Source organism: Trachypithecus francoisi, unplaced genomic scaffold (assembly GCF_009764315.1).
Source record: "Trachypithecus francoisi isolate TF-2019V2 unplaced genomic scaffold, Tfra_2.0 Lachesis_group11, whole genome shotgun sequence".
NCBI classification, from domain to species: domain Eukaryota; kingdom Metazoa; phylum Chordata; class Mammalia; order Primates; family Cercopithecidae; genus Trachypithecus; species Trachypithecus francoisi.
This window is the reverse complement of record NW_022681456.1, coordinates 114,873,762-114,886,780: the sequence shown is the minus strand read 5'-3', so window position 1 is coordinate 114,886,780 and position 13,019 is coordinate 114,873,762. Positions and strand designations below refer to the sequence as shown.

Genomic DNA, 13,019 nt, shown 5'->3' with positions numbered 1-13,019 from the left:
TAAACAGTAATCAAGCTAAGCTTAAAAATAATAACTAAAATATGGTCTTGTCAAATATCCTTAATTAAGACTGGGGATAAATTCTTAAGTCATCATCTCAGCTCTGGACTTATTCTTCTATTTCTTTATTGACATCTCAGTGTCCAACTAGTGTAAAACACTGATACTCTTCCTAAGTGTAAGCAGGCGATTTCTTATGCTGCTGTGTTATACACATTTGTTTGGTTGCTGCAGTTTTCAGGTTGAGTATTCCTTTCTGGAACAGTTCACAGCATCTTGCTGTGCTGCACTCTGCGTTTTTCTCATGCCTTTTATTTTTGGATTTCTGGTTTTCTACGGTATTGTCTCTCAAAACAAACTTTTTAAATTGACACCTTAAGTAAGAACTACACACACACACACACACACACAAACACACAAAACATAACCTACTAGTCAATCTGCCTGCATTGCATCAGGGTCTATAAAAGCTATGGGTTCCCAGTTGTATTCAAAAGGGGAAGAGTTAATGTAATGTATGCAAAAGAATTGTCATACAAAAGAGAAAAAGCTAAATACGGTATATGTGGCTTGTTTCTTCTATTGAATGTGTATTTACTTATATAGCATCAATTTGTATTCATCTCTATTTTCTAAGTAGAAAAGATTACATGTAAATGTAGAGAATTAAGTCAAACCATGCCAAGAACGTAAAGTGCTAATCAATACAATTGGGAATGAATGATAATCAGTTCAGAAGTGGGTCCAATAATTTGTGTGAGAAAAAGAATTAGCCAAATATCCTAATAGGAAATTTGACTACGTAGGTTCAAGTCCTCATTTCTGAGGGGACAGAAATCTCAAAATAATCCTATAGCTTATAATGAGACACTAAAATTGCATACATACGATTCCAGTCGATTTGGGGAAAAAGCATTGACTTATGAAAAATTATAACCTATATGAAAGACTTGGAATTATGAAAGTTCCATTGATGTGATAGGGAGGATGACTATTAAATTATTGGCTAACTTGATATGCACTGGCTGAAGTTTGCATCATTTTGGACAGCGTAGCTAGTTCTTGTGCCCAACCAAGGTTCGTATAGTCAATACCACAGATCCTGTAAGTGTAATAAACGCAATATTTTTTACATTTTTAAAGGAATTACTATCAATGTAACCTTAGAAAGATATAAAACAAAGTATAGAAATTTTAAATTACATAATATTTTTGTTACAGCTTTAAGTATATTTAAAACAATATGTTTGACCCATGGTGAGAATTTTTGTCTGTTTTTAAAGTACTTGAAACTTTATTACATGGATTTTATTAAAATGTTTAGAAGAATTTGACTAAGATTCTAATCAATGTTTAAATGGTTGAATCTGATTTAATTTACAAGTTTTGCTTTATTAGCTGCTTAAATGGTGTTCAAATGTTGAGATAAATTGTATTTATTAGAATTGTGTGTTTAATAAATTGGGCATTAAACAAAGAATAAGTAGCAGCAAACATTATATTTTATGGCTCTCAGGGAAATGAAAGTTAAAGAAGACTGGTATGCTGCTACACCAGGGTGGGTGCCCAGAGTTCTGACATACATAGTTTTTCTAGGGCCTTTAATTTTTTTTTTATTCTCATCTTCTGGAAGTTTTAAAATGTCAAAGACAACATACTCATTCTGGAAGTAATACCAAAGACAAATAATATACTTGCTGTATTATCTTGATTCTGAGACTGTAGCCTCACATTATCATGGCATATTTATCCTGATGCTGAAACTTGCAGCTTTTTACCTCAATGTACCCTAACGTTGATGCTGACCACCTCTTGTTTTCATTACTGCTATACGAAGAATCCTCTATTCTTGGTACCCTAGATTTACAGGCTCAAATAAATGCCTGCATGATATGGTTGAAAGAAAGAGCTCCCAAACAGATTGAATCTAGGAAAATATAATCACCCTCATGCCCAATTTTTATCTTTAAAGATAGTATTAACTCTGATATGTTTGGAATTTTTGCTCAAGCATAAATAACTCCTAGTTCTTGACTATTCCCAGGAGCTAGAAAAAATAATAGTGACAATAATAACGGCAACCCTATAAAAGATGATATGGTAGACTGAAAAGCACTAGACCTAGAAAACTTGTGTTTAAATCTCAGGCCCACTACTTTCTGACTGTATGACCTTGGGCAAGTTAAGTAACCTGTCTGTGCTTTCATTTTAATAGTACCTATGTCACAGGGGTGTTGTGGGAATTACATGGGTGTGCAGAACTACCTGGTACATGGCAATTGTTTGGTAAATATTCACTATTATTACTAAAAGTTATTGAAGATGGGTCATATGAAAATGTTACATGCTTCAAATGAACTGTTTTACTTTAGGTGATTTAAACTCTTCTCCAGGGGCAGGGTGAAAAAAGATTTTGATAACGTATTATCTGAATGTCTTTTGTTCCCATTTTAATTTGTACTGTGTCCACTAAATTTGGCATAGTTAATGCCAACCACTTTGCCCATAAAGCCAAAATATTCTGTAATCATCCCTGTGATACCAATTTTGAGTATTCAGCTTCTGAGTCCAGAATACCAACTGTGTAAAAAGTGCGGATAATTCCAATTCACTTTTGAATGTAATGATCTGAACCAAACACAAAACCTAGTTGATCCAAGATGATTTGGTCTTTATAATTTTGTGCATTACGTGATCTGCACACCCAAAACAGGGGTATCTTTGAATTTAACATATTTTCCTTTTCAGAAAACAGAATTCTTTTAATTAAAAACATTTTTAAAAAGTTCAGTGTGTGTAATTGTTAACACCTGCTATGTGTTACCAACAGATGTTTCTTACTTACCTAAGGGAACTGTTATAATTATTCTATAAGCTTATTGGAATGGCATTTACCAAGATAGTCGGCGAAGTTTAGTTGGTGACTTTTTATGTCATGTTTGGTATTTTTTAAAATCCCTTCCCCTACTGCTGTCAATACCCACAAACCTACCCCAACCAAGCCTGCCAAAAGCAAAAATGTCATTTTGGGGTACCAAAATGCAAAACTGGCAATGATTATGCATATTTTAGTCTTCATGAAAAGTTACTGAAATTAAATCACGTGTACACTAAAGCATTGTAAAATTTACTCAGATTTACACAGCTATTCTTTGTACTGTTCAACATGGAAGTCTTACATCTTGATGATAAAAGTAAAAATATACCTTTCCCAATGATAATACCCTTCTAATAGCGTGGCCTCAAAGGAAGCTCCAGTAAAAATGAGAATTTTCTTTATTTTTCTGGCCGTTGATAAAGTCTTATAAACCCTAGGCATTCTGAAATCTTCGTTTATGATACTAATCACACAATTACCTACAGGCATGTGTTAAATTTGACACCGGTTTCAGCCAAATAATGGACCAGCTGCAAACAATGAATAAAGAGAGGCAGCTTCATTTATAACTGCTATTTCCACAGAGCTCTATTGTAATCATAGCAATCTGAGGGTGACTCATTAATTATTTGATGTTCTTTTTTATTATGTGCTATTGAGTTAATGAGTAATTTGTGTGAGATAATTCTCTGAACACATTGATTACTTGAGATATTTTCTGGGGCTTTCATATCAATGACATGCTGGATAGGTAGAAGATGCTATTCGCTTTTGTGTGCTCATTATAAGCAGGTTGAGATGAGCACAAACCAGTGCAAAGACATGTTAAAGTTATTTGATATAGGCCAACCCTAAGTCTGCCCAACGGGAGGCTGAATGCTCAAGGAGAGGCCTGTCACACAGTAGGTGCTCAATAAATGCCAGTTGAACTAATGACTATTAAATCTCTGCTTTCTAGTACCTTAAATTACATTAAAACCACATCTTAAAAATATCTATAATAATGTTTTTAAGAAAAAGTAATGATCAAAAAGACTTGCTAAAATTGTATTTTGTGCTAATGGCCTATTACAATAAACATGCAGATTGTTTTTGCAACTTACTGAAGTGAACACTAAACATGTTGGCCTACATAATTTCTATGAAATTGTTTAAGTGACGATTCAGAGAGTGGTTTGCCTAAAGTGATAGTTAAAAGGAAAACACTTTTGTATGGCATGTTTTACTACAGATGTAATTTTCAGTGCCCTGTTTCAGTTAAGGTGCAACATCTCTTCTGCAAAAATGTAGAATTGAGTTTCCTGTTTTAATTCAGTATACAGAATAGAAAATTTGAAATTTAATTTGACAATAGCAACAGAGTTGCTTTCAGAAAGATCACTTAAAACACCCAGCAATCGCTACCTTCATTTTTGAGAGTTTTATTTTCCCCATAAAAATAAACAGCAGGAAACGACCTAGCTCAGAGATCCTAAACGTAACATTCAGAGAAACATTTGGGGTGCTTTGTCTATGTTTGTTATGACGTAGCTTTAGAAAGTAAATGTCCTCACACACCTTTTTTTCTTTTCATGGATTTAACATATGCTTTCTAGAGATCACCTTAAATTTTGCCAATTAAGTGCAATCAAATAGTATAACACCCCGTTTATTAAAAACATAAATCCAAATGTAAAAAAGTGAATGGAAGAATCCAGCAGATATTTATTAAGCAAGATGAAAGTGAAATTACAAACACAGGTCAGCTTTAAACTCAGCACTCTGTTGGAGTGGAGGTGCACGGTCCTTCATCATAGGCAGCCTATGCGAGATGCGTCTTAGGAAGGGAGCTTTCGCCGCTCAGAAATCAAAGCTCCATCGAAGGTGTCCTACTGGAGGCATCGGACAACAAGCTAAATGACGTTAGGGCTACACAACACAAAGGGGAAAGCTGACAACAATTCAGGGGCTTTGAGTAGTCAAGACAATTAGCTTAGTACTTCAGGTCGATAAATGCTACAATTTATGGGCAATTAGCTGTAAAACGGCCTACAGCTGACACATTATTCCTGTCTTGTTTCACAATTTCATGGAGATTAAAGATAATCTAAACAGATTAAGGCCTTAATCTTTAATCCAGGTGAGTCATTTTGTTTGTAGTAAAAAGCATAAGAAATAGTTCTCAGCATATTATGTGAAAGAAAAAGTGAAAACCTTGTTTGGTCTTCCAATGGCAAGGATAGTTGAACAGCTTCAAGAAGCTGAGAGAAGTTTGTTCCCAATTGACAAGTATTTTGACATATAGATAAACAAAAGCAAAACCAGCTAAATCTTAAAAGATCATCTGCATAAGATACTGACAATTATAATTTTACATCCACATGAATTTCAAGCAATTGTTAATGGGGACCAGCAGGGCTGCATTAAGAAAACCACTTTTCACTTCTCTCTCCCCCACACATTTTTAATGTGTCTTGTTTTGTTTATTTTGGTTATGTAAGTCCTTTCTCTTCATGAAACAAGTGTAAGGCTCTAAGGCTAAAATAATAGTTATTTTTGTGGGCCCCAAATAGCTATTTTTGAATTTCTTTCTTTAGCATATCTCAAATCTGGGGAACATGGGACTTGAAGATTCCTAACCATGAAGCATTTGTAAAAATACATATCATTCACTTTTCACAGAACCATTTTCTTAAAAATAAGAGGCAATATCCAGATTCACATGCATGTTCATAATAAAGCTTTGTTTTAAAACAAATCCACACCAGCATTATTTTCAGCTTAATATTTTGGCCCCAACCCAAGAATCCAGGTATAACATTTAATTCTCATCTGTAATGCATATATTGTAAGGACAAAATATATATGCAAATAACACTGGAAAATATTGTTTCCTATACAAGTGATCAAGAAAAAACAAAGAAAAAGAAAACCCATAGCACTAAGTTTGCTGTAGTGAAAATATGGTTAATAGTGCCATGTAGAGTTAGATTTGTTGAAAAGTAGTTCTATTACAAGGAGCAAAAGCAAAGAAGCAAGTTTGTGGGCAACCCAGAAGAGGGGATCATATTCTCATTTCCTTAATTGTAATTTAAATAATCATTCTCCATAATTTCTGTTTCTAGAGCTTTCTTCTTTGTATGCTATCATGTAAGGTAGGACTATTTCACCTTAAAAAATGGAAAGACAAATTTCAGCCTAAGAGTGATGTATTCTGAGTCGGTGATTACTTAAAACAGTGAGAGAGGAAAACACATCAAACTTAATGCGTTTACTTTTTGAACATTAAAATAAATGTCAGGTAAATACAAAAAAATATATAATCACTAGCTCTCAGCTTTTTATCAATCCCTTTGTTTCTCTTCTTCTAGAAGATTCTATGAGCATTATGTTGCTCTGATCAAAAGTAACCTCATTACTCAAATACCATCACAGCTTCAATGTGCATTATAGTGATTTCAGTAGATTCACACTCAAATCTTTTCAGTGTCATACATTTATTAAGCCATAAAGTTATTAAACCCTCAGCTCTTGTGGAGAGATCTGGGCAGCCTTTATACAACAAGTTTAATTTACCGCTTAAAGATTATCTCATAATTGTGGTAACAGATTTTTAAAGTAACCCTTTGGAAAAAATTTTACATGATACCCAAAGGCACTAGTTCACATAAGGGGTGTGGCTGAAAAAGCAAAACGAAGCCATTGTGTAGGTAAAGAGCACACCAAAAAAGGATATTAAAAGGAAACCTGTTAAGCTTTAAAGTTATTCTAAAAATGGCACTTTTCACGTTGGTATAAAATGAAAGTGCTTTAAGATGAAATTTTTATGTTTTTTTTAAAGCTTAGTTTTAACCCCCTGAAAATAGGGGGTTATAACAAGAACACTGATAGACTCTAACTTATAGCGGCAATAAGTAGCTGATGTCACTAAAATGCTCTGTGTGTGTCTTTATTTTTTAGTATTTTTCATGTTGATAGACTTGCTTTATCTATCTGTGTATCATTAGTGAGATTTGCTTTTCAATTCTTTACTAGAAAGTTACAGCTCATTTAAAATAGCCGGTAAATACAGAAAGCATAAATATACAGTAAGTTTAAACACTGATTGTACTAAATGCAACAATACAAAGAAGCAAACGGAACACAAATGGTAACACAATAAAACTGTATTACATTTGTGCTTCAAATATTACAATACATTATATACAATAGTCCAAAATAAACATCTCATGCCAAGTGACACAAAAACGAATAGCAAGCAAAAAAATCCAGCAATATGTACATTACTTTTTTCTTTAATAATAAACATTCAACTCTGAACTGGGGCAATTTCACTACATACAGATGCAGTGCGCCTTTTATTCCATATAACCATCCTGCCTTCCTATATCTACGCTATTCAGTAGGTTCCTGTGCCGATTCTTATATACATGTGGAGCAAAAAAGATAAGAGAATGTAGTGCTTTGTATTCTTAATGCCGTGATGTTGATAGATCAGCGAACCTGGGGTGCATAACCTTCTTTCATTAAACCTTCCTCGTAGTCCGTCTGGCAAAGGATCATGTTATTCTTTAGGAAAAATTTGTCTCCAACACAAAATCTGAAAATATTTTAAACAATAAAATGTGGTTAAGACCATTTCATTTGGATCTATAAATGTGAAGATTTATTTTCCTAATAATAGTTTCGCATGGTAATTCTCTGAATCTGAAAAACTGGCTTAGACAGTTGTCTTCACGATCAGAATGAAACCATTTACCATTTACTTCATTTAATGAAATGTTGCACACATTTGAAATCTTGCCTTTGCAGGCAAAAATTGTAAGGATATTGAGATATATACTTTGAGCACGAAAGATGACTTGCTTTTTTTTTTTTTTCCCCCACATTGGAAATAAAAAAAAATGAAAGGAACTGATCTATATTTACACCCATTAAAATAAAAGAAAGAATGGTAATAATATTTCACTGCAGTAATTATGGATGATTTCATCTCTGGCCATTTAGGCACTTAATAAAAAAGGAAAAGGCATTAAAATGAATCAAACAATTAGAAAATAGCCCATTTTAAAGCTTCCCATTTAAAGCTTTCTTTTACTCCGTTATTAAAATGTGATTAAATTTTAGTAATCTAGAAGTAATCATTCTGAAGTGAGAGTTGCTCTAGCATTAGACGCTGATGCTGAGCCATATTCCTTTGTTTGTGGCAAGTTCTCTAACATGAAATAGTTGATGTCATTTCTTAGAGCACTTCCAATTTAACCAAAGGGAGTAACTTAAATGAACTACTTAATATTGATGTGATAAATTAAATGAGTTTCTAATAGCTAATTATGCATTTTATTTTATAAAACATTATTTAATGTGCAAGCCTGTAATGTTTTTAATAAATGTTCTTTTTGTATGATTTCCCCATGGTGACACTTTGGACACAATTAAGGTCAGAAATAAATGCTTTTTCTGTTTCCGGTACATTTAACAATAAAGTAACTCTGGGGAGATCTGTATATATATTTAATTGTAACAATTTAACCTTCAAACAGTGGTGTCTGGTAGAGTTGACCCAGTAAAACTACTTGTAATTATACAAGTTGACCTCTCTGACCTTTGATAGTAGTCTCTCTTTATCAGATAGTCAATTTCAAATGATGTTCCAGCAGAAACCTTAGTGGATAGATTAAATTGTGTAGTGAAAACCACCCTTTAATGTTTTGTGAAGTTGAAGGTTTAAATGAGGAGCAGTTGGACTGATTTACATTTGCAAAGATTGGAATGCTAGACAAACAGTGAACCTATTTTTTTTTCCAACTGGGTAGCTTTGGAAATTTATCCTTATACTAGCTAAGTAGATAGAGGGGAAAATAGTGTAATTAAAAAAAAAAGTAGATTGAAAAGAATTAGCTTTCCTCTGAAAGGAAAATTGCTCTGTTTATTTGTGGAATTTACTTTTTTCCCCCAGGATTACTGCCTGCTGATGGTGTTGATTGAAAGCACAGACTATGCACTGATCTTGAAATCCTAGGGTTGTCTGTGGTCAAAGCTACTGGATACAATAAATAATTCAAGTTTGGGGCTTTAAGTATATTTTCTTTGTATTAGTTGTAACCTGTATCCTTTAAATGTTGCCCTTCAATAATGATGTTTGTACAAACCAGTTTGACAATATCCTGATGACTAGGATATGTTGAATAAAAGAAAATATTTCTCTTGTTGAATAGACCTAAGTAGTCAAATTGACAGCTTATTTTTATGCGAAATTATATAAAATAGCATGTAGAATATGTTTACTGTTCAAAGTCATAAATTTATATTACTGTTGAAATTAATTTCGACTAATAGGCAAATAATAAAATGTCACCAAAAACAAGTAGATTCAATAAAACACTCTTGTGTTCCAACTGATATTACTGAATCATTTTTTCTAAAAACAATTTAATCCGGAAATACTCTAAAATCTTTTAACTCCATATTATTTAAAATTTTGCTTTACTTTTTTAGTAAGCCCTAAAATTCTACTAGCCATCAAATAAAAATGTTTTCTTTGTCATGTTACCATGTTATGTCATGCCATTCATGCCTTTAGAGGCCTTCATGTTTAGAAAATTTATATTTGTAGAATAATAAATTCAAAGTAATTATAGTGAGAAAACACAAAACCAAGAGCCTGGGGATCTGTCTTGAGTTCTGCCTCTCTCACCTACCCGTTGCAAGACCTGGGTACAGTTCAGACCATCCCTGTCTCAGTTCCCCATGTGTAAGAGAAAAAGAGCTCTACAACTAGATTATAGAGAAGTTCAAATGAAAAGTGTCTGAAAGGCAGAGAGGTATAGTGCAACCCGTAGGGTCCAAACTCTACCTTCCCACTTTCGATAATTGAAACTAAAACTTTGGTTTTTAATACCTGTGACATCAGTCGCCTTTGTAGGCTTGTGGCAAGGAGTAGAAATGAAATATCTAAAATCTTACCTCAATGTTTGGAATATAGGTAAAACAGCCACCTTTTCATACTTACCATGTGCTAAATGCTAAGCATGTATGTTCATGATCACATTTATTCCCTACATCCAACCTAGAAAGTAAGCATTATCATGGCTTTTTACAGAGGAAAAACCTAAGATTCCATTCCAGAATTTAAAAACCCTGCCCAAGATTCTATAGTTAGAACATATGTAATAAGGGAAGGAAAATAACCTACGTGTTTTTGGATTCAAGACTCAAGCTTTTACCTGAGGGCAGTAAAGCATGCAGGCTACAAGAATAATGTGAAGATTAAATGGCAATACAGGGTATAACTGGGTTTTTTGTAGGACTATTATTCTTTTGCATAACTTTTCTTTTTTTTTTTTTTAGACGGAGTCCTGCTCTGTCGCCCAGACTGGAGTGCAGTGGCGCAATCTCGGCTCACTGTAAGCTCCGCCTCCCGGGTTCACGCCATTCTCCTGCCTCAGCCTCTCTTTTGTGTAACTTTAAAAAAGTCTGCCTACTATTCAATTAGGTGGTATATATACAGCAACAGACGGAGAGAGAGAGAGAGAGAGAGAGAGAGAGAGAACTTTTCTAAAATATCCCTACCTGACACATTTTATTACTAATATGTTATCAACTGGATAAAGTGCATTTTATATGCATTTCAATTTATACTTAAAGGTCAAGATGAAACAGAACATAGATGAGCGATGTCACACTTGCACATGTGACTCAAACAAAACAGCCTAGAAAGCTGTGGTTAAGAGCAGATTATGATTGGTATGCAATTAAGGTTGATATCCTCTTTAAAAAATGCTTCATATATCCATATAAAGAAACTTGAGAGACAGCAATACAGAGAGTACGTATTTAACACATTAAGCTGTAACTGTGATTTTGTAAGAAATGCTCATTTCCAGTGTTATTTAACCAACTTCTTATGAGATTCAGCATTTGCAGGGAAAAAAAAAAAAAAAAAAGCATTACGAAAGGAGTGATAGCCAGAGGATACTGCAAGTATATTAACAGGCTACAATTACTAAAAATAAACATAATCTTTCTTGTAATCTGACCCTAATTACTTGTAGTATGCTCAGTTCAATTAGTTTTACCCTCATTTAAAAAAAATTATGGTAAGGAATAAGAAGATGCCCCATTGGATTATTAAGCCATCTGATTCGATGTTTTGGAATTAATATTAGATTTAATTTCTAGATATTTTTGAGTGATTCTTCATATAGTCTTAGAGACTTGAGAAGTATATGAAACAAGCACAACTAGTAAATCATCCTTATAAAATATAGTGCTTAATTTTAAGCAGGTTATCAAAAGCCTATGCTAAGAAGCCTCCACTGGTAACATCCCTTTTAAGAAATAAAAATGTTAGCCTAGCCATCTTCTTTCCCTAAAGTTAGTGACTGACAATTATGATTAATTTCTATGTTACAACACTTAGATAACAAGGGAGATCCAATCCATATTTCTAGTGTCTATGCTTTCCTATTCCACATCTTCAGTTAACTGTAAGTTAGAGATTTCTATACTATACTGTTTTCAGTAAGAGTTCTGGGTTGCGTACTCATTCCACCACTATACACCTGTGAACAAATTTACTGTCTTTCCCACTGACAATCTGGTTGTCATTCTACATCTCACCGCTAACAACCCTTACTGTATCAAATTACGCTACCCACACCCCAAATCTTGCTATACATTATTCAAATTTACCTTACGTTAACTCCACTGTATCTATTCACATTTATATGCTCTTAGTCAGACAATAAAATACCTCTGTTGAAATGAACCTGACTCCAGAGAGGGAGACCAGATTCCTTGGGTTTAAATCTTTTTATTTATTTATTTATTTATTTATTTTTATTTTGAGACGGAGTCTCGCTCTGTCGCCCGGGCTGGAGTGCAGTGGCCGGATCTCAGCTCACTGCAAGCTCCGCCTCCTGGGTTCACGCCATTCTCCTGCCTCAGCCTCCCGAGTAGCTGGGACTACAGGCGGCCGCCACCTGGCCCGGCTAGTTTTTTGTATTTTTTAGTAGAGACGGGGTTTCACCATGTTAGCCAGGATGGTCTTGATCTCCTGACCTCGTGATCCGCCCGTCTCGGCCTCCCAAAGTGCTGGGATTACAGGCTTGAGCCACCGCACCCGGCCGCTTTTTGTATTTTTTAGTAGAGATGGGGTTTCACCGTGTTAGCCAGGATGGTCTCGAACTCCTGACCTCGTGATCCGCCCGTCTCGGCCTCCCAAAGTGCTGGGATTACAGGCTTGAGCCACCGCGCCCAGCTGGGTTTAAATCTTGAGTCTACCATTTTCTTCTAACTGTAATCTTGGGCAAGTTACTTACATTTATTATACTTTACTTTCCTCATCTGTCAAGTGAAGCTAATAACTATCTATTTACGGGATATTTTGAGTATTAAATGAGTGAGTACATGTAAAATACTCAGAACAGTGTTGGGTGTTTGGCTAATACTTTATCAGAATTCGCTATCATTCCTATTTGATAATGATAATCTTTTCACCTTTACTTAAGGTGTTCCCTAGCAATAAATACTTCTCCCCTTTTTCTGTCTACTTAAATTCTAACAATCCTTGTGTTCCCATTCGCTCCATCAACATCCTCTGACCATGTAAATTTGCTTATTCTGCTCTTTCCCAAAGCACTTATTTATTGGTGTACTGTTTATTTTGGTGTTTCAAAATTTCTCATGAAAGTGTAACTGGTTTCCCATTATAGTCAGCAGTTCTGCGGTAAACGACCACAAGTTATATTTCTTTTGAACCCTTTGCAGAACCATCATAAACTGTACTAACACTTAAGGTGTGTGGTCAACAAAAATTGGTTAAGGTAGATTTATTCCAGAAACCAATAGCTTTAAATCACAAATGTATTTTAGATGAGTAGTTTAAATTTGTATTCATTTTGACTTTTATTTAATGGCTTTTCAAAGACTAAGTTTTACCATTTCATTTCCTCTAGGTGCTTGATCTCCTTCTACTCCTCCATATGCCTCCCAAACCGCTTCTCTAATCTCTGAACATACTGAGCTGCTTTTCATTTCCTAAACACGTCAAATGCTTTCACATCTGCATGCCTTTGCACGTTGCTCAATTTGCCCGAAAATTCCTTTCCTCACTGCTCTCTGGCTCCCTCATCTTCCCCAACCCCCAGCAAAAACACAC

The 13,019-nt window shown here is 34.5% G+C and overlaps 1 protein-coding gene across 4 annotated transcripts in view; it reads right to left on the bottom strand.

Moving 5' to 3' along the window:
• Positions 1-4,510: 4,510 nt before the first annotated feature.
• The window catches only part of LMO3 (LIM domain only 3), a 62,126-nt gene continuing 53,617 nt past the window's right edge, over positions 4,511-13,019 (bottom strand). For all 4 annotated transcript variants that reach the window (XM_033222749.1, XM_033222751.1, XM_033222750.1 and 1 more), the window contains one exon: positions 4,511-7,457. In XM_033222749.1, the coding sequence (XP_033078640.1) occupies positions 7,352-7,457 (106 nt within the window). In that variant the 3' untranslated portion in view covers positions 4,511-7,351. The remainder of the gene's footprint in view (positions 7,458-13,019) is intronic.